Consider the following 20,439-nt stretch of genomic DNA (forward strand, 5'->3'; position numbering starts at 1 on the left):
GTCTGACAAGCGTGGGTAGCTTTTCAGAAAGCGCTGAACCACCAAATTAAAGACGTGGGCCAGGCATGGCACGTGCGTGAGGCTGCCGAGCTGCAGAGCCGCCACCAGGTTACGGCCGTTGTCACACACGACCATGCCTGGTTGGAGGCTCAGCGGCGCAAGCCAGCGGTCGGTCTGCTGTGTCAGACCCTGCAGCAGTTCGTGGGCCGTGTGCCTCTTATCGCCTAAGCTGAGTAGTTTCAGCACGGCCTGCTGACGCTTGCCCACCGCTGTGCTGCCACACCGCGCGACACCGACTGCTGGCGACATGCTGCTGCTAACACATCTTGATTGCGAGACAGAGGAGGAGGAGGAGGAGGAGGGTGCTTTAGTGGAGGAAGCATACACCTCCGCAGATACCACCACCGAGCTGGGGCCCGCAATTCTGGGGGTGGGTAGGACATGAGCGGTCCCAGGCTCTGACTCTGTCCCAGCCTCCACTAAATTCACCCAATGTGCCGTCAGGGAGATGTAGTGGCCCTGCCCGCCTGTGCTTGTCCACGTGTCCGTAGTTAAGTGGACCGTGGCAGTAACCGCGTTGGTGAGGGCGCGTACAATGTTGCGGGAGACGTGGTCGTGCAGGGCTGGGACGGCACATCGGGAAAAGTAGTGGCGACTAGGAACTGAGTAGCGCGGGGCCGCCGCCTCCATGATACTTTTGAAGGACTCCGTTTCCACAACCCTATACGGCAGCATCTCAAGGCTGATGAATTTTGCTATGCGGACGGTTAACGTTTGAGCGTGCGGGTGCGTGGCGGCGTACTTGCGCTTGCGCTCCAACAGTTGCGCAAGCGACGGCTGGACTGTGCGCTGAACTACACTGCTGGATGGGGCCGAGGACAGCGGAGGTGAGGGTGTGGGTGCAGGCCAGGAGACGGTAGTGCCTGTGTCCTGAGAGGGGGGTTGCATCTCAGTGGCAGGTTGGGGCACAGGGGGAGAGGCAGGGGTGCAAACCGGAGGCGCTGAACGGCCTTCGTCCCACCTTGCGGGGTGCTTGGCCATCATATGTCTGCGCATGGTGGTGGTGGTGAGGCTGTTGGTGTTGGCTCCCCGGCTGAGCTTTGCGCGACAAAGGTTGCACACCACTGTTCGTCGGTCGTCAGGCGTCTCTGTGAAAAACTGCCAGACCTTAGAGCACCTCGGCCTCTGCAGGGTGGCATGGCGTGAGGGGGCGCTTTGGGAAACACTTGGTGGATTATTCGGTCTGGCCCTGCCTCTACCCCTGGCCACCGCATTGCCTCTTGCAACCTGCCCTGCTGATGCCCTTGACTCCCCCTCTGAAGACCTGTCCTCCTGAGTAAGCGTTGCACACCAGGTGGGGTCAGTCACCTCATCGTCCTGCTGCTCTTCCTCCGAATCCTCTGTGCGCTGCTCCCTCGGACTTACTGCCCTTACTACTACCTCACTGCAAGACAACTGTGTCTGATCGTCATCGTCCTCCTCACCCACAGAAAGTTGTTGAGACAGTTGGCGGAAGTCCCCAGCCTCTTCCCCCGGACCCCGGGAACTTTCGAATGGTTGGGCATCAGTGACGATAAACTCCTCTGGTGGGAGAGGAACCACTGCTGCCCAATCTAAGCAGGGGCCCGAGAACAGTTCCTGGGAGTGTTCCCGCTCCTGAGCAGGTGTCATTGTAGTGGAGTGAGGAGGCTGGGAGGAAGGAGGAGCAGCAGACAGAGGATTCGGATTTGCAGCAGTGGACGGCGCAGAACTGCGGGTAGACGATAGGTTGCTCGAAGCACTTTCTGCCATCCAGGACAGGACCTGCTCACACTGCTCATTTTCTAATAACCGTCTCCCGCGTGGACCCATTAATTGGGCGATGAATGTGGGGACACCAGAAACGTGCCTCTCTCCTAATCGTGCAGCAGTCGGCTGCGACACACCTGGATCAGGAGCTCGGCCTGTGCCCACACCCTGACTTGGCCCTCCGCGTCCTCGGCCGCGTCCACGTCCTCTAGGCCTACCCCTACCCCTCAGCATGCTGTATTACCAGTGATTTGATTTCACAGGCAGCTAATAAATTGGCGCAAGACTGCAGGCCAAATATAATTTTTTCCCTTTTTTGAAAACGAAAGGCCCCACTGCCTCTAGTGAATGTATAATCTAAGTTTAATAACTGTGCTGTGTCCCTGCTAATGTGTCACAGAACGTGAGGGTAGCAGAGTTATTAACTGTGGCAGAGCAGGTATTTTTTTTCCCAATTAAGGAAAGCAAATGGCGAAGCCAGGAGTAAAACGTAGCTGGGTGCGTCTGATTTTCACAGGTTGCACACGCAGCCGACACGTGTCCACCGCCCTTAGGACGGACAGAGGCAGGACAAATAGAATTATTTTCTGTTTTTTTGCACCAAAAGGCAGCACTGCGTATATTCTATGAACATGAGAAGTTTAATAACTGTGCTGTGTCCCTGCTAATGTGTCACAGAACGTGAGGGTAGCAGAGTTATTAACTGTGGCAGAGCAGGTATTTTTTTTCCCAATTAAGGAAAGCAAATGGCGAAGCCAGGAGTAAAACGTAGCTGGGTGCGTCTGATTTTTAAAGGTTGCACACGCAGCCGACACGTGTCCACCGCCCTTAGGACGGACAGAGGCAGGACAAATAGAATTATTTTCACTTGTTTTACAAGCAAAAGGCAGCACTGCGTATATTCAATGAATAATAACTGTGTTGTGGCCCTGCCTATACAATTCTTTCCCTGCAGTATCAATGGAGGGTGCAATGCTCTGCAGAGGCGATTTTGAGAAGCAAAAAAAAATGCAGCACAGCTAACAGCAGCCTGGACAGTACTGCACACGGTTAAATATGGCCCTAGAAAGGACCGTTGAGGTTCTTGAAGGCTACACTCACTCCTAACACTCTCCCTGCCTATGCAGCACTTCTGTCCCTAATGCCGGGTGCAACGCTCTGCAGAGCCGATTTTGAGGAAAAAAAAATAATTGCCACTGCTAACAGCAGCCAACACACAGCTATCAGTGGCCCTAATAAGGACCTTTGGGGGGTCTTGAAGCCTACACTAACTACCAATTCTTTCCCTACAGCAGCTCCGGTACAAACAGCACTGTCCCTCATCTAACTCACACGGCATCTGAGGCGAACCGCGGGAGGGGCCGACTTTTATGTTCGGGTGACACCTGATCTTCCCAGCCACTCACAGCAGGGGGGTGGTATAGGGCTTGAACGTCACAGGGGGAAGTTGTAATGCCTTCCCTGTCTTTCAATTGGCCAGAAAAGCGCGCTAACGTCTCAGGGAAGGAAGTGAAAGTAACCCGAACACCGCATGGTGTTCGTTACGAATAACGAACATCCCGAACACCCTAATATTCGCACGAATATCAAGCTCGGAAGAACACGTTCGCTCATCTCTACCTGACAACTGATCAGCTGAATGGCCAGGGTCTCCAGCAGTTGACCCCAGCTGATCAACTATTGATGACCAAACCTGAGGATAGATCATCAATAGTACTTGCGTGGAAAACCCCCTTAATGATTGTTATTTGATTAATTTATTTATTTTTTTTATTTACAAAAAAATGTTATTTAAAGAAAAATGTCTTCCTCTTTCTTCTACTCCGCAGCTATCCATTACTACCGTGCAGATCGTTCTGTGAGGCTGCTCAAAATGGCTGTGGGCCAGTGTTGGAAATGGTGAATTCCTCTTGGCCGGAGTTCCTGAGATGCTCCCAGTTCCAGAACAAGACAAATAACAGCAACTTGAGTCGCGTCTGCTTCTCTCCGCAACATGAGAACGGGACACAATGTATGTAATTACACAGAAAAAATGAATGTATAAAGGCCTAGATGATTAGACTGGGAAAACAGTCTTAAGACAGGAGGATGCCAACTCCTCCACCATGATCGTTCCTGTTTATGACTACTGTACATTAAAAAGAATTCTGCAGTAGAGCAAGATCAGAGAGCTTTCAGGAAAGTACAGGGAGCAGAACATTCTAGAAGTTTAAAGATAAATGAGCTAAAATCAAAATGGATACCTTATTAAGGTGCTGTATTTTGGAATCCAGGTCAGAATGTTCTGGTGTTTGTTTTTCTTGCACTTCCTTTGCATGGCCCTTAAGATAATTAAGCTATTTTGAACAATTCCATCCTCTAAAGAAGGAAGTCCTGCACTGGTTCCAGCCACCCGTTGAAAAGGAGGTTAGACCAAACATTTCCCTTTCACCTTGGGCCCCATAGCAGCCACATGGTCTACCTCTAAGGGCTCTTTTACATGGGTGATGCGATTTTTAGCCACCCGAATCACAGCCGAAAATCGCCTAAATGAGAGGTAACCCTGACCAAGTCGCGGCTGCATCTCCCATTTCTTCACCCGTTTATACAGCAAGGTGAGGCATGTATACGCCGCAGCCCGGAATACCGTCGGCCGGAGGAAGACAGTTTAGCTCTGCTAGCAAAGAAGGGGGCATGAGCTTAGCAGAGCTAGTGTGCAAAACTCCCTCCCCCTCTCCGCCCCTTGCCGGCTGCTAGCAAAGGGAGAGGAGGGGGCAGGGTAAGAACTTAGCAGAGCTGCCAGCAAGGTTAGCGAGATGAACTTTAGCAACACGAGCCACTGCTAAATTCCCTCATCCCTTCCCTTTTCTAATGGTTCTCATAGGCTCCCATAGGAGTCTAGGGGAGCAGCTGGCATATTCCAGCCAAAGATAGGTTCAGACCTATCTTTTCTGGCCGTCGTAAAATCAGACTTTTCTGATTGGCTGATGCATCGGAAAATCGCCCATCCTAACAAATGGATTGGAATCCAATGCTTCAGATGGTCGCGATTTTCGGCTGGCCTTTTATCGTGGCATAATCGCTGTGATAAAATGCTCATGTGAATAAAGCTTCAGACACATTTACCCTTGTGTGTGTAAGAGGGTTTTACATAGGTTTGTAAATGCTGTGTGACATGAAGCAAAGTGCATGAGTATACTGTTCATGTATTCTTTACATTTGAGAAGAAAAGGTTTATTGTTGCAGCTGTTCCTTTAAGTATGCCTTCTGGTGTGGGGCGAGTTGGCACAAGGATACAGTGGGGCAGGAATTCTGTCACTTGTTGACCCATAGATTATAAAGGTTTGAAAGAGTAGCGGAAGTGGACAATGGCGCATTACTTTATAGTGGTCGAGAAGAAGGAGGGTGTTAAAGGGGTTGTCTGAGTTGTATCATCTCTGCACAACCCCTTGCCCATGCACTAATACTAATCATATAAAAAACTGTCATATACTCATCTCTCCCTGATCTCGCTGTGTCCCACGATGGTGCTCGGTCACCCACTTTGGTCTCCGTTGACAACTGCAGTTCTGCCCGTTTTACGGGCCATCACAAGGGCTGCAGCCAATAACAGAGCTCAGTGATCGATCGCTGAAGTTGGAAAGGATGAGAGTATCTATATATATAAAGACGAAAGCCCTCACTGACTGACTGACTGACTGACTCACTGACTGACTGACTGACTCGCCAAAAGTTCTCCAACTTCCCGATGTCGTAGAAACATGAAATTTGGCACACGCATAGATTATCTCCAAAATAGGAAAAGTAATTGGGTCCCAACTCGATTATTCAATTCTAGCGCAAAAGAATTGGCGTCGAAATTTTACGTACGTAATCTAAATCTGTCACTTTCCAATGTCATAGAAACTTAAAATTTGGCCCAAGCATTGATTATATCATAAATGGGAAAAGCTAATGGGTCCCAACACGATTATTCAATTCTATGCGCAAAAGAATTAGCGTCCAAATTTTACGTACAGAATCTAATTCTCTCACTTCCCGGTGTTATAGAAACTCGAAATTTGCCAGGAGCATTGATTATGTCATAAATAGGAAAAGTTAATGGGTCCCAACTCGATTATTCAATTCTATGCGCAAAAGAATTAGCGTCCAAATTTTACGTACGGAATCTAATTATCTCACTTTCCGGTGTCATAGAAACGTGAAATTTGGCACGAGCATTGATTATGTCATAAGTAGGAAAAGTTCGTAGGTCCCAACTCGATTATTCAATTCTAGCGCAAAAGAATTGGCGTCGAAATTTTACGTACGTAATCTAAATCTGTCACTTTCCAATGTCATAGAAACTTAAAATTTGGCCCAAGCATTGATTATATCATAAATGGGAAAAGCTAATGGGTCCCAACACGATTATTCAATTCTATGCGCAAAAGAATTAGCGTCCAAATTTTACGTACAGAATCTAATTCTCTCACTTCCCGGTGTTATAGAAACTCGAAATTTGCCAGGAGCATTGATTATGTCATAAATAGGAAAAGTTAATGGGTCCCAACTCGATTATTCAATTCTATGCGCAAAAGAATTAGCGTCCAAATTTTACGTACGGAATCTAATTATCTCACTTTCCGGTGTCATAGAAACGTGAAATTTGGCACGAGCATTGATTATGTCATAAGTAGGAAAAGTTCGTAGGTCCCAACTCGATTATTCACTTCTAGCGCAAAAAGAATTGGCGTCGAAATTTTACGTGCGGAATGTAATTTTTTCACTCTCCGGTGTCATAGAAACGTGAAATTTGGCACGAGCATTGATTATGTCATAAATAGGAAAAGCTAATGGGTCCAAACTCCATTATTCAATTCTATGCGCAAAAGAATTAGCGTCCAAATTTTACATACGGAATGTAATTTCTTCACTTTCCGGTGTCATAGAAACAGGAAATTTGGCAAGAGCATTGAATATGTCATAAATAGGAAAAGCTAATGGGTCCCAACTTGATTATTCAATTCTATGCGCAATAGAATTAGCGTCCAAATTTTACGTACGGAATCTAATTTTCTCACTTCCCAATGTCGTAGAAACTTACAATTTGGCACGAGCATTGAATATGTCATAAATAGGAAAAGCTAATGGGTCCCAACTCGATTATTCAATTCTAAGCGCAAAAGAATTAGCGTCCAAATTTTACGTGCGGAATGTAATTTTTTTCACTTTCCGGTGTCATAGAAACAGGAAATTTGGCAGGAGCATTGATTATGTCATAAATAGGAAAAGCTAATGGGTCCCAACTCGATTATTCAATTCTAAGCGCAAAAGAATTAGTGTCCAAATTTTATGTACGTAATCAAATTCTCTCACTTCCTGATGTCATTTTATATAAAGGAAACGTTGCATGGTTACCTCCACGTGGTGTTTCCTGGGTAACGCACAGAACTATGCAAAATGGTGAACATATGTTTTTCCTCGGTATCTCTAAAGTAACCACGACTTCATAAGATTTTCCATTTGAACACCAGATAAATACCAGTACCAAATTAACTCGGGCGAAGCCTGGTATATCAGCTAGTACTGTATATATGAGAGATGGAGACATTATTTGGATATATGCCTGAGAATAGTCTGGGTCGCCAGCAGTATCGTTTCTCCTTGTGGAGAGTGCAAAGAAGGCGTATGGAGACTTGTAGGGCATGCAATGCTCTCCTGGGAAATTTGGCATGCAAATTATGTCATCTCAAATTTTCATGAGAATATTCCGGAAAGAAATTAGAGAAATACCAACATTTGTAGAGCTATCAGCAAGCTATGTGATGTTTCTATTCTGATTATGGCTTGTATGAATATTCAGGAAAAGTCAGCTAATTAATGCAAGAATACTGAGACTCATTAACACAGGAATATTGAAAAAGTTAATTAACATGTATTAATGAGCAGGGCTACCAAGTGTGTTAAGCTATTAATTAGGAAATTAAATCCATAAAGCATTAACAGAAGGACTTAATTACAAACTGAAAATGCTAAATAGAGATACACAATTAAAATAATAGATCTGTAAAAAGCTATTTGTGGTTGGATTTTATGTAGCAACAGTGAAATAACTTGACAACAATTAGCGCTGACTATGTCAGACTATATAGGTATGAAATTGGAAGATGATATAATGCCTCTGTCATGCCACCCATTGGAAGGCAGCCTGATGATGGGCGAGATCCTCAAAACAGCTGCCCATACATCAATGTCTGTCCTTATGGAGAAGTCTCTGGTTTGGCTTATATCCTTAGTCATGTTACAAGGTAACATAATGTTATAATTAGCTATTATAATAGCGCTACAAAGGTATTATACAATCTTCCATTTACATCCCTTATTTCCCAGAGGAGCACTGCAAGGTCTCCTCGTGCCAATATAGCCTTCTCTACAAGGAGAAACAGTCTCTCTTAGCACTGCAAAAGGACACACTAGTGAGAAGTGGTATGGTAACACCAAGTTGTCTATGTTGTTTATACATTCACTTCCAGGAAGAATAACAGAGGAACGGCACAATGCAATACTGCACATCTGAAAAGATGTCCCAGCATTGTTATTTTATGGTGGTTATAAGATCGTTTGTTAAAGGAATCATCTTACCCCAGCAGTTATGGTGTTCCCCATATAGCTCCCAGTATTAATAATATATCACTGCCACCCTCTGGTACTCTTTACTCACACTGTGAATTACATTAATGATGCTCTAGAACAGCTCCTGGTCTCTCTTATTGCACCATGGGTCATCACTTGATGCATCTTCAGTCCTCTTCCTTTATTACCTGTTCTCTAGTTTCTGCTCTGAGGCATTGAAGACAGTGGAAGGGGATAAAAGATGCACCCAATGCCGGCCCAGCAGTGGGATGAGAGAGATGAGGATCTGCACGAGTGCATCATTAATGTAATTCACAGTGTAGCAGACAGTAATAGGGTTGAATCAGAGGCGTAACTTGAAGCTTCCGGGCCCCAACGCAAAATCTGTAGCAGGGCTCCAAATTATTATGCTTTTTTCATTGTACTGCACTCCCTATATGGAAGGAGAGGCTTTATGGGCCCACTAAGGCTCCTGGGCCCGGGTGCAACTGCATCCTCTGCATCCCCTATAGTTACGCTCCTGGGTTGAAGGGTAGGAGAAGAGGGCGGGTTTAGCCGTCACAGCAGCTAAGCTAAGACAATATAGTAAGGTGTGCTCGCCCCAATCTGGCATGCAGAGCTCATCTATCAGGTGGTTGCTACTTACAGAGATGCTATGTGTGTTCATCATGGTTTGCAGCAATCGGCTAACTTCTAAGTTAGTCAGGTCAGCATTCCCATGTCCTCTGTCTTACTTGCACCCAGGGCACATGCCCCACCTAACAGCCCAAGCAACACTTATGCCTGGAGTGATATCTCAGGCTGAGTCTTATTGAGGTCCTTAGGAAAAAAACTGATGAGAGGGGATACTGGATGGTTGATCCCCACCGATCAGCCATTGATGAACCTTCCTGAGTAGAGTTGAGCGAGCATACTCGGTAAGGCGATATACTCGAGAGAGCATCGCCTTTTTCGAGTACCTGCTGGCTCGTCCCTGAAGATTCGGGGGGCCGCGGGGGTGAACAGGGGGGTTGCAGAGGGGATCGGGAGAGAGAGAGGGATCTCTCTCACTCTCCTCCCCGCTCCCCCTCGCTGCCCCACACCGCCCCCGACCCCCGCGGCACCCCTGAATCTTCAGGGACGAGCCAGCAGGTACTCGAAGTTACCGAGTATGCTCGCTCATCTCTATTCCTGAGGATAGGTCATCAATAGTTAGAAGTTGAGCAACCCCTTTAGAAAGCTAACTGATCTCCTTTAAGAAAAGTCCTTATGTGAAAATAAATTTACATCTAAAAAATGCACTAGTAAATTCTCATTATTAAATCAGAAGTGACAGTCAAAGCTTATTCCATATATTTGTAGCATTTTCTCTGTATACTTATTTTATATTAAGTATTGTTTCAATCATTTCTGCAGGCTTTTTATGCATACAATTTGTTTTTTATGTAGTTTTATTGCAAACTTTTACAACTGAAGTACGTTTGCCTATTCAAAATGAAGAACAGAAATAATAATCAAGCCATTGAATAGTGAAGAATGCTTAAATACAACTCCGCCGAGTCTTGGTTTTGTTTAAACTGGAATCAAAGATCCATTTGGCAGGAACTTGTAACTGTATTAATACAATAGGTCAAAATGTTAAGTGGGGAGTTAAGGGATATAGTACATGCTGAAAACATCATCATAGGGCAAAGCAAAAGTCATTTTGGTTTATAAACATTTGTTCTCATTTTCATTAGATGACCATAAAAGTAGAGGTTGTCACCCATTTATTGCTGCTGTCTAATATATCCTGTGGCCTCATATCTACTCTCTCTGAAACTGCATTGAGATAGAGCAGAATTTCCCTTGACAGTTCATTAATAATGAATTTATGCTATTCCTTTTTTGCTTTTTGATGTCAGTTCTTATTACGGGTCAATTATTCCGAAAGAAAGAAAATTCAATTAATCATCTCCTGTTGAATTGTTAAAAATGGATTTGAACTATTACATCTATTTTTGGGAAACTTTGGGGTCAATCAATATGGCTGCACTTACAGCTGTTAAGGGTTGTCATCCAGCTTTTCTCAGACTGATCTGTATTGCGCCTGTTCAGGACGCTAAGAAAAATTGGTGCCAGTCCCTGTGAGATTTGTAATGCTTCCCTTATGCTTACTGTATATTGGAACAGTGAGATTTATAGTCCTTCCCTTATGCTTAATGTATATTAGAACAAATGTAACAATCATTAGCGTGATGAAACAGCAGAACTCAATGACTTATACTTACTTGTGTTAGTTTTGTAATTTTAAGAGCAGAAGCTTTTGAAATTAGAACTTATTGTCTCTGTAATTGTGTGCATGAGCACATCATTACGTATTACACATGATTAAAAAGGACATGTAAAATGCATGTATTTTTGTAAAAAGTATTTTTAAAGGGATTTTCCCATCTCATAAAGTGACGGCCTATCACTAGTCAAGTAGGTGGATGTGGATCCGTCTTGCCACACACTCGTGTAACATTGGGCTATCTGAGGAAACAGCATGTAAGGAATCCCGGTGTTCACCCTTGATCCCTCCAAGTGGGATTTGGTCTTCAGTGTGAGGTCCCTAAGTCACTGGCGTAACTATAGGGGATGCAGGGGATGCGGTTGCACCCGGGCCCAGGAGTCTTAGGGGGCCCATAAGGCCTCTCTTTTCCATATAGGGAGCCCAGTACTATGAATAAAGCATTATAGTTCGGGGCCCTGTTACAGGTTTTACATTGGGGCCCAGGAGCTTCAAGTTACACCTCTGCCCCAAGTCATTGCTCACATAGATAGTCAAGGTAGTGTGGCTGTTGATGGTGCACTGGGCCAAGATATGGTACCTGATGGTATAAACAGGTTCTTATCCAAAGGACTGGCAATGCTCAGGGCTGGTGGCGCAAGGGCAATTACGAGGTCCAGGCAGATGGGCAGGGCAGGCTGTAAGCAATAAGGAAGTCCAGAATACAGAGCTGAGGTCAGAGAGCTCAGAAATCAGAATCGTCAGGAGCACAGGCAAAGGTCAGACCCCAAATATGCAAACAGGGACTTGGTCATAATTGCTATTGGAGACCGACTGCTTGGACATCCTTAATATGGGGAGGGTACCTAATATAGTGGGACCTGGATGGGGATTGGGGGAACACATGTTTAGGGCATGCATACTGGCTCTGTAAGAGGAGGGGCAGGAATGTGCGTACATCTTTTGGGCAGACACCAGGGAGGCAGAGAAGGACAGAGATTGGCACGCAGGATGGCAGTATCTGACCGTGGCCCTCCTTGCAGTTAGGTCAGGGAAACGATGGCGTGACAGGATATGTTATCACTTTATGATCAGTGGGGTCTGACCCTGGGGACTCCTAATGATCCTGGTAATGCAGGGGCTGCAACACTGATCCAGCACTACAGCCTTCACTTGTTTTTCCTACGCTGTAGCAGTCTCAGCCATCCAGCTATGTAGGAAACTCCAGCTAGCCCTACATACTATGCTGCACAGCGAGTGACTGAGGTGCCAATGTTTAGGGAAAAACTGTGAAAAATAGTGAAGGTGTTACAGTGCTGAATTAGTGCTTTGGTCCCCGTTTTCTCTGGATTGGTGGGGAATACTCTGTAGCCTCAAAAGTCTGTAGCTAAAAAATCATTTTGAATGTGGGGGGAAAGGGTTTATTGACTTCATGTGGAAATTCTGATTTCAACTAATTTTAAAGATAAACATAAAGACAACCCCCCCTACTTTTATTCTTAAAAATAATAACTATAGTCACATCATCTCTGTGTGTAAAATATATATCCATCTATATCTATATAAATAGATATCTATATCATACAGTCCCCAAGTTAAAGTGGTTGTCCAGTTGTAATCTGGTAAACAATTACTAGTAGATCAGTAAGGATCTGCCACCCAGGATCCCTACTTATCAGCTGTTCGCTGGACTGGTGCATTCTTGCATTGAGATGATTGCTGCAGGAAGCAGACAGCTCAGTTCTTACTGCAGTAGCCAGGCTTGCTATTACAGTCAAAGTTGTTATTGAATTAAATGGGCGTCATACCAAATCTGGCCACTGCAGTACGAATGGAGAAGTCTGCTTCCTGTAGAAATCAGCTCAGTACACAAGCACTCCGGCCAAGAGAACAGCTAATCAGCAGGAATCCAGGGTAGCTGATCTCCAGAAATACACTATTGACGGTCTACCCTAAGAATAAGCCATCAATAGTTTACAACTGGAGAATTCTTTTAAATCAATTGCGACAATTATCCAAATCACCAATGTCAGACCTCTCACACATCCAACAGCTAACTTTCCCATTAGCCACACATTCCTCCTTCCGTGGCCACTTCTAGTGACATTCAGTATTACATGCAGCCGTTATATGCCCTCTTGCTCATATAGGGGATATCGTTAGCAAATGACTTCTCTGTATGATGACCATATACACTAGTAGGATGGTTTTAGGAGAGTATGCACTCATGGACTTTCTAATATTGATATAACTGTTTTTTGGTATTTCACTTGTTTTTAGTTTAGGAATTATATATTTGAACTCAGATTTCTTTTCGAGTCTTTAGTGTCAATCTTCTCTAACATCTATGTTAATTAGTAGTACAACCATGACCTGCTTCCTCTGTAAGACACAGTACATCTCATGCCCCGTTAGAATGTTGCCCAGAAAATGGTCACTTGATTCTTAGATTGACAGTGGTAGAAACTCAAGCCAGTGCCATGGAATCCGGCCAGTATGGACAGTTGCACATTGGAGAGCCTAATTTTTCATTTTATTTCCAGATCTTTTGAGATTCTTGTTCTTACATTCAGATTTAGTTCTGCAGATGCCATTAGGAATCATATCAAGTTTACTATTTAAAACCGTGAAGAATTGATGGCCTCGGGGAGCAAATGCTTTGCCAAGTTATGTTGCTTTGAGAGCGACCCACCCCTCCTGTTGTGCCATTTTTCTGCTAATGTTTTCATGTTTTTCATTACATTTGGCAGATGACTATTCAACCATCATTGCCCTATTAGGATTCCTTATAAATACTTATTTTCCTGCAAAGAATAAAGTGCCAAGTTTTCAAAACACTATGAAAATTCATCATTTCGGAACATGTGTATTAAAAACCAAAACTAATCTATCATTTATTAATATCCTATAGAAAGGATTGAATTTAATATTTGATGCAGGACTCTAAGTACTCGGCACACCATCATATATTGGGGCCATGTGCTGTCCGTGGGATTACCCTCCTTTCCCTCCTGGAAAGACTCAAGCTTGCTGCATGCACTGACTTAGCAGGGGACACTGCAGAAATGGGGGACCGGTTGAGTATGAAAAGAGGCTCCCCGGACTCCAGCTCACCTAAACTATAAGCACCATAACTTAGTTTACGGTGCTTCTAGTCGGTGACCGGTTCTCTTTAATCTACTGTATTCCTTAGCATCACAGTGTATAAGCTTGAGGAAGTCCATTACAGCCGAAACGTCGCTGTCACTGTGATGGGGTAATAAAGTCTTTTTGTCATTTACATCTGCCTATGCTGCTAGTCACTTCTTCAGTTAGCATCACAGTAAGTCAGCCTAGTGATAGTATTTGCAATGTCTAAAGGAATTGTGACAATGTCTCCTTAGGAACCTCTTGGCATGTTGACTACTCTCAATGTCTATGTATATCAGCCTTAAATGGATTTTCCAATATATAAATTTATTGGTGGCAGTGGGGAGGGGGGGGGGGGGGGGAATGTATGTAAAAAAAAACTATTTGATGATGCGCTGCAGCTCTGGTCCTCCGTCAGTTTGCTTACATTTGTCTGTAGCAGTCACATGGTTGTTCAGCCAATAGGAGGCATGATAAGGACTCCGTAAACAGGCCGGGGCTTCACGTAGGCTGCTAATGTAAAAGTCCATGTGACATATTTATGGGATGTCACCAGGCCAGAAGACCCAGTGATGTCACGAGTCTGAAGCCATGGCACTGGTCTCCAAAAGGGCACTCTAGTGCCAGAATAAATATGTTGCGAAAATATAGCTTGGGTAGAGGCAAAAAGATATAATAAAAAATTAATTTGGACGACCTCTTTAAATCTTTTATGTTAGAGCAGCAGCAATGAAGGAAATCTGAAATGATAGATACTTCTCTTATAGTCACAAGATTGTAGACATGGCTACACACAGTTCGAAAGACTGCCTGTCTTCATCCATTATCTGAACCAAGATGTCACATTTGCAAACATGTTTTTGCAAAGATCTGGAGCAGCTGGCTGCGCCTTGTAATTATCTAAAAACAACATAACCTTGCTGTTCTCTGGCAGTCCTTGGATCCGAAAGTCCTTGGAAAGTTCTGCCTGAGTTCCCTTGACTTTAATTTGAAGAACAAATAATATTGCATCCCTTTTTTGAACTTTATCAATGACGTACGACTTTCACCAACTTTATAAACAGCCTAGAATCCTGGGATTCTAAATCATATAAACCTGCAGTATTGACACACTTAATATAGTTAGGACTAACGTGCATTAAGTAATCCTAAATACAGAAGATGACATCTATTTCTAACTTATACTCCTTCTCTTACTTTATCCAAGATTAGAAAAACATGGCTTCATTCTTCCAAAAAAGTACCAGGTCAACAAGTTTTATGTAGTTTTTCTGCTAAGCCCTATTAAATTCAGTGGAGCTGATGTACAATCCCAGGCACAACCCATGGACGGGTGTGGTGCTATTTCTGGAAGGAAGCAGCCATGTTTAACTAATTCTGGACAGCCCCGTTAAGTAGGGATTGTATCATTTAATACCAAACTAATCATTACAATATGATGGTGCATGCTGTTTTCCTTATTTTTGCTTTTTTTGTTTACTTTTTAGCATTATGTGGAGAATATGACAGCTTTCTGTGCAGCAATGGCGTCTGCATAGCGAAAAAATTGACGTGCAATGGATACAATGACTGTGATGACTGGAGCGACGAGGTACATTGCAGTAAGTCATTCTTGTTCATACTTAAAATGGTTGTGCAAGGGGAATAGAGGGTAAGTATCTGATCCGTGGTGGTCTGCCTGCTGGAAACCCTACTGTTCATGAGAACCAGAGGTCCGTGTCCTTCCATATGAACAGAGCCGTCGTTAAACATGCAAGCTGCTGCTCCATTAATCTCTGTTGGACGGACAGAGATAGCCAAGTACACTGCTTTGATCTCTCCTATACAGAAGAATAGAGCGGCAGTTCACATGCTTGACTACTACTTTATTAATTTAGGAGTACATGGGATCCCCATTCTTGTGATTCACAGGGGTCCCAGTGGTCAGACTCAACCTCCTTTCCCATACTCTCCAATCGGACACTGCTATTCTTGGCTCAACCCCTTCAACTTAAAGGTCAGACTTTGACACAGATACTGGTGGGGATTCAGCCCATCAAGTGAAAGGGTGAAATTTGCTGAAGATCAGTGTCATAATGCACCCTAAATGGTGCAGATTTTGACAAGGTTGTTGGTGCACATCCGTACCAAAGTGCGCGGCAGATATATTTTTTTAGATTTTCCTTCCCACATTCTAACCATCATAGCTTTTTATATTTACTTACGCTATCCAAGATAAGTTAATACATTTTAGCATTTATAACTCTACTAATTTAGTATATGGAGAAAGGTTGGGAAAAGTTTTTATTTTTTTATGCCATTTGCTAGTCATATTGTGTAGTGTTATTGTACTGATTGTAACACTTATAGGGATACGGCTACAATTGGTGTTTCCAATCCCACCTCTTGTTCTATCTCCTCTATGCTGCAGTCAGTATTAACTGCAGCATAGAAAGGGTTACATGGAGGAGAATGGAGTTCTCCATGATTATGTAATGATAATTCAGTACTTTGTTGGAACTTACACCCACAAGCACTGTACTATTACAGCAATACTCATCAAGGGGTTATCCTAATTGTAAAAAGTTGATGGCCTGCTCTCAGGATAAGCCATCAATATCTGATTATTAGGGATCCGAGTCCCTGAGGATAGGTCATCAATTTTTACAACCTGGTTAACCCCATTAAGTAGTTCATTGATCCCCAAGCAGTGGCTTAAGAGCCACATTTAACTCATGACTCAAATTTGTGTGACTCACCATAGAAGACCTCAATTATGTCCATATGCACATGATAAGTCCGCCTTACTTTTACAGAGGAAGGCAAAAAAAGAAAACCATGAAGTAGAAGTCAATTTACCTCATTTTAGGAGAAAATGCCTTCCTGACTCCTAATTTTGCAATCAGAATAATCCCTGGATCACCGGCCCTTCTGAAGGGATTTAGTCAAAGTTGAATGTGGATCACAGGGTATTGAGGACCTATTACTATTAAAGAAGTTGTACCAAAGGTACAAGTTATTCCCCATACACAAAATAGGGGATAACTCTGATCAGTCAGGGTCTCGCCGCTCAGATTCGCATGATCCCAAGAATAGGGGTCACGTGCCCTCTCTCTTCCTCACTGCAGACTTACAAGTGGAGAGAAAATGGGCAGAGCATCCCACACAGGAATCCAATAAGTGATAGTATGCTTTTGTATTAGAATTGGGTACAGGTGAATGTACAAAAAAGTCTGGATATAAGGTATTGCAGGTGCTATTGGCCTAGTACACTGGGGGAACAATGGTCTTAACCATGTCTGTGAAACTGGAAATCAAAAAACTAGGACTCAGGTGCGACCTATAGTCGATGTAGTCTTGAAGAACTACAAAACCGATATTTGGCTCCATATACATTTATTTACAATCTACAGAGTATATAAACTCATTAGTTCTATAAGACTACATCAACTATAGGTCGCGCCTAAGCCCTAGTTTTTTCATTCATTTTCCAATTTCACTGCAGTCTTACTGCGCCCCCTACAATAAGGAGAGAACTGATTAGAGCGCTGGCCACGTAAGTACGCTGGCGCTCTATTCACTTTCAGTGGGACGGTAGAGATACCCAAACAGCAAAGACCTTGGGTATTTCCATCGGCCCCATTAAAATAAATGCAACCCCACATCGGGGCCCCTTTTCTCAAGATCAGCAGGGTTTTAGCGTGAGGCCCCAACCGATCAACAAGTTATCCCCTATCCTGTGAATGGGGGATAACTTGTAATCTTGTACAGTCCCTTTAATTGAATATGGTTCCCAACTACTAGTCAAACTTGAATGTGGATCACAGGACATAAAAGATTTGGGACCTACTACCATTAAGGCCAATTTCACACAAAGGTATTGTAACACATCTGTAGTAGGGATCTGTAATACGAATGTGTTACAGATGAAATTGAATCAGTATTGCATCATTATTTCATTAGTATTTGCCTCCGTATACATAAAATACATGCACGCAAATAGATTCTTAGTTTAACATTAGCTTGATATTATGGTTATATGCTCATCTGAAAGTAATCTAAGATGGAAACCAAGTCCAATGGGTGTTAAGATATCTTGAAACCCTGTAAGTAAATCCAGTTGAGTTTGACTTCACATTACCGGGTAAACGAGGACCTGGATGAATGGAAACCTTTAAGAGAAAAAAATAAATAAAACTCATTGAATGGACAGAGTCCAACCTGTCTGGTTATAATGACAAGTTTAGTTTATGGTAAAGTTTGTAATAAAGTTGTGAGTTACAGACTGGAAGGTTTAAGTGTGACGAAACAATAACCTTACAGAAATTGGAAATCATGCTTCTTATTATCCAACCACCCACCAACATAGGGCACGGTAATGTCTCTTAAGGTTTTTATTAAAGGCATCTGGGAATATGACAGATTCATTGTGTTTTTAACAGTGGAGAATGTGACCCTTTATTATATTTATGTGTTTGTTCTTTCCTTCGTGTCTTTATGCAGTAGCTATATTTTAGCACAAATCCACTCTGTCAAAAAAAATCTAAGATTTAGAAGGAGTTGTTGTTCTGCCCCAAAACACAACATGCAGTTACATCTCAGACAGATTTGTAAATGATTAGAGTTGTGGTGTGATTAGATGAACGGTTTTGCCACCTGAGGCCCTAAAATAGTTCCACCTTTGGCCTATAAAAAAAGCCTCTCAGAGTCTACTTGTGTGCAGTGACCTCTTTTTTGGTTTATGTAGAACTTGTTGACCACTAGACATGACTCTATAATTTATTGATGAATTGCCTCTCATCTGGGTCATTCTGCCCAGATTGTTAGGAAGTGTTGGAATCAGTGGATATGTGAGGGCATGCAAAGAAGGCGACCATGCACACCTTTATCACATCTTGTATCCCAGCTTGATGCAACCCAACAGGCTACTAGAGCCTCCATGCCCCCCCCCCCGTATCACATCTTGTATCCAAGCTAAGGGTGGCCCAATAGGGTACTAGAGGCCTCATGCCCGCCCATATCACATCTTGTATCACAGCTAGAGGTGGCCCAACAGGGTACTAGAACGAACCTCCATGCCTGCCTGTATCACATCTTGTATCCCAGCTAGAGGTGGCCCAACAGGGTACTCGAGCCTCCATGCCCGCCCATATCACATCTTGTATCCATGCTAGAGGTGGCCCAACAGGGTACTAGAGCCTCCCTTCAAGGGGACAGTTTTCTGCAATAAATTTTCTTTTTGCCCTCATATTGTAAACACTTACGTATATCAACATTACGATTACACATAGATTGCAATTCCAACAACAACTTCTAGGAACTTGATTTCTTTTGATAATGGATATATGAGACAATACAGATTACACATATAGTAAAATGTTCACTTGTGATATCTCTTAATTTAGATTGCAGTGAAAATCTTTTCCGGTGTAACACAGGAAAGTGCCTTAACCACAGCTTTGTTTGTGATGGATACGATGACTGTGGAGATCTGAGTGATGAGCAGAACTGTGGTAGGTAATACATTGTGTAACTGTTAATGTTCTTTTAGTGTTGAGTGAGCTGAACCAATAGAACCCTGTTTCTGGTCGAACTTTGCCAAAAGTTTGGTTCGTCACAAACCTGAACTGAGCTTTTAGCAAAGTTCTACTTGAAACTGGTTGGGCTCACTCAACACTGGTCCTGAACACTGGTGTATCTAAAAGTCATAAAAGCCCTGCATAAAACTGAATGTTGAATGGGGCTTTTATGGCTCTTAAATAGTTTTATACACCAATTTCAGGGGTTTTAGTGAACTTCAAATGCAGTTTGAACTAATTTGGACTGAACCAAACCATTTTGCAAAATTTCCCTGAACCGGCCAAACCAAACTTTTCAAAACTGTGCTCATCACTATTCCTTATGATATACATTGTATTAAGAGGTTGTTTGATAAGCTAAAAATATAAATTGATGTTTGTGTGGTCAATATGCGATACACTTACAAGATCAGTGTTCACTTTGGGTCGTGAGTTCCCATGTTCCCCGGGGTCACTCAAAGTGGGACTGTGGTCTTCAGTTGTTGTGGCAAGACATGTAATCTGCTGAACATGTGGTCTCCCTCCAAATTGAACCTGTCCCTTAGACAGAACATGAGTGCACAGCGTTCCTGACCTAGGAGGCGTTTAAGCAGCAGGGCATAGAGATGGTGGTAGTCACGGTGGCTATGCTGCTCCACCTGGCAGAGTGAAACAAAGAATGGTCTAACTACACCAGTGGTAAAAATAATAAATAAAATAAACAATAGGCAGTTGTTATAGCCTGCTACCTGCAGAGTTGGGTAGTGGAAGATGGTAGTTTGTCGTGACACCAGTCCGTATATGGGTAGCGACCCATTCTAAACAAAAATAATATATATAAAAATTGGAGAAATATACAATAATGGGGGTAGTTGTCCTTGCACTCCTACAGTGTTGTGTGGTACCTCAGTGCAGTTGTTGTGGTTGGTGGGAAGCGCTTTAGTAAGCAGACTTGATGGTGAAAACCATTTAACTCTTTATTGCAGGGAGAGAGGGGGCTGTGGACCTTGCAGTAGATAAACACAATTTACATTCACTTGCAATAACTTCAGGTAGTTGATGACTTGGAATTACATTAGTAGACATTGTATTGAAACACTTTCCCAGGGAGCTGTGGCAACACATTGCAGTAAAATACTTCCAGCTTTCCTCCCTGGCTTT

The 20,439-nt window shown here is 43.4% G+C and overlaps 1 protein-coding gene across 2 annotated transcripts in view; it reads left to right on the forward strand.

The window, feature by feature from the left end:
* CORIN (corin, serine peptidase) overlaps positions 1-20,439 on the forward strand; it is a 271,828-nt gene that overhangs the window by 184,726 nt on the left and 66,663 nt on the right. For both annotated transcript variants that reach the window (XM_066573119.1, XM_066573118.1), the window contains exons 5-7: positions 3,618-3,799; positions 15,229-15,342; positions 19,126-19,233. In XM_066573119.1, coding sequence (XP_066429216.1) covers positions 3,618-3,799; positions 15,229-15,342; positions 19,126-19,233 — 404 coding nt within the window. The remainder of the gene's footprint in view (positions 1-3,617; positions 3,800-15,228; positions 15,343-19,125; positions 19,234-20,439) is intronic.

The sequence above is a fragment of the Eleutherodactylus coqui genome, chromosome 7, assembly GCF_035609145.1.
Source record: "Eleutherodactylus coqui strain aEleCoq1 chromosome 7, aEleCoq1.hap1, whole genome shotgun sequence".
In the NCBI taxonomy this organism is placed as follows: Eukaryota; Metazoa; Chordata; class Amphibia; order Anura; family Eleutherodactylidae; genus Eleutherodactylus; species Eleutherodactylus coqui.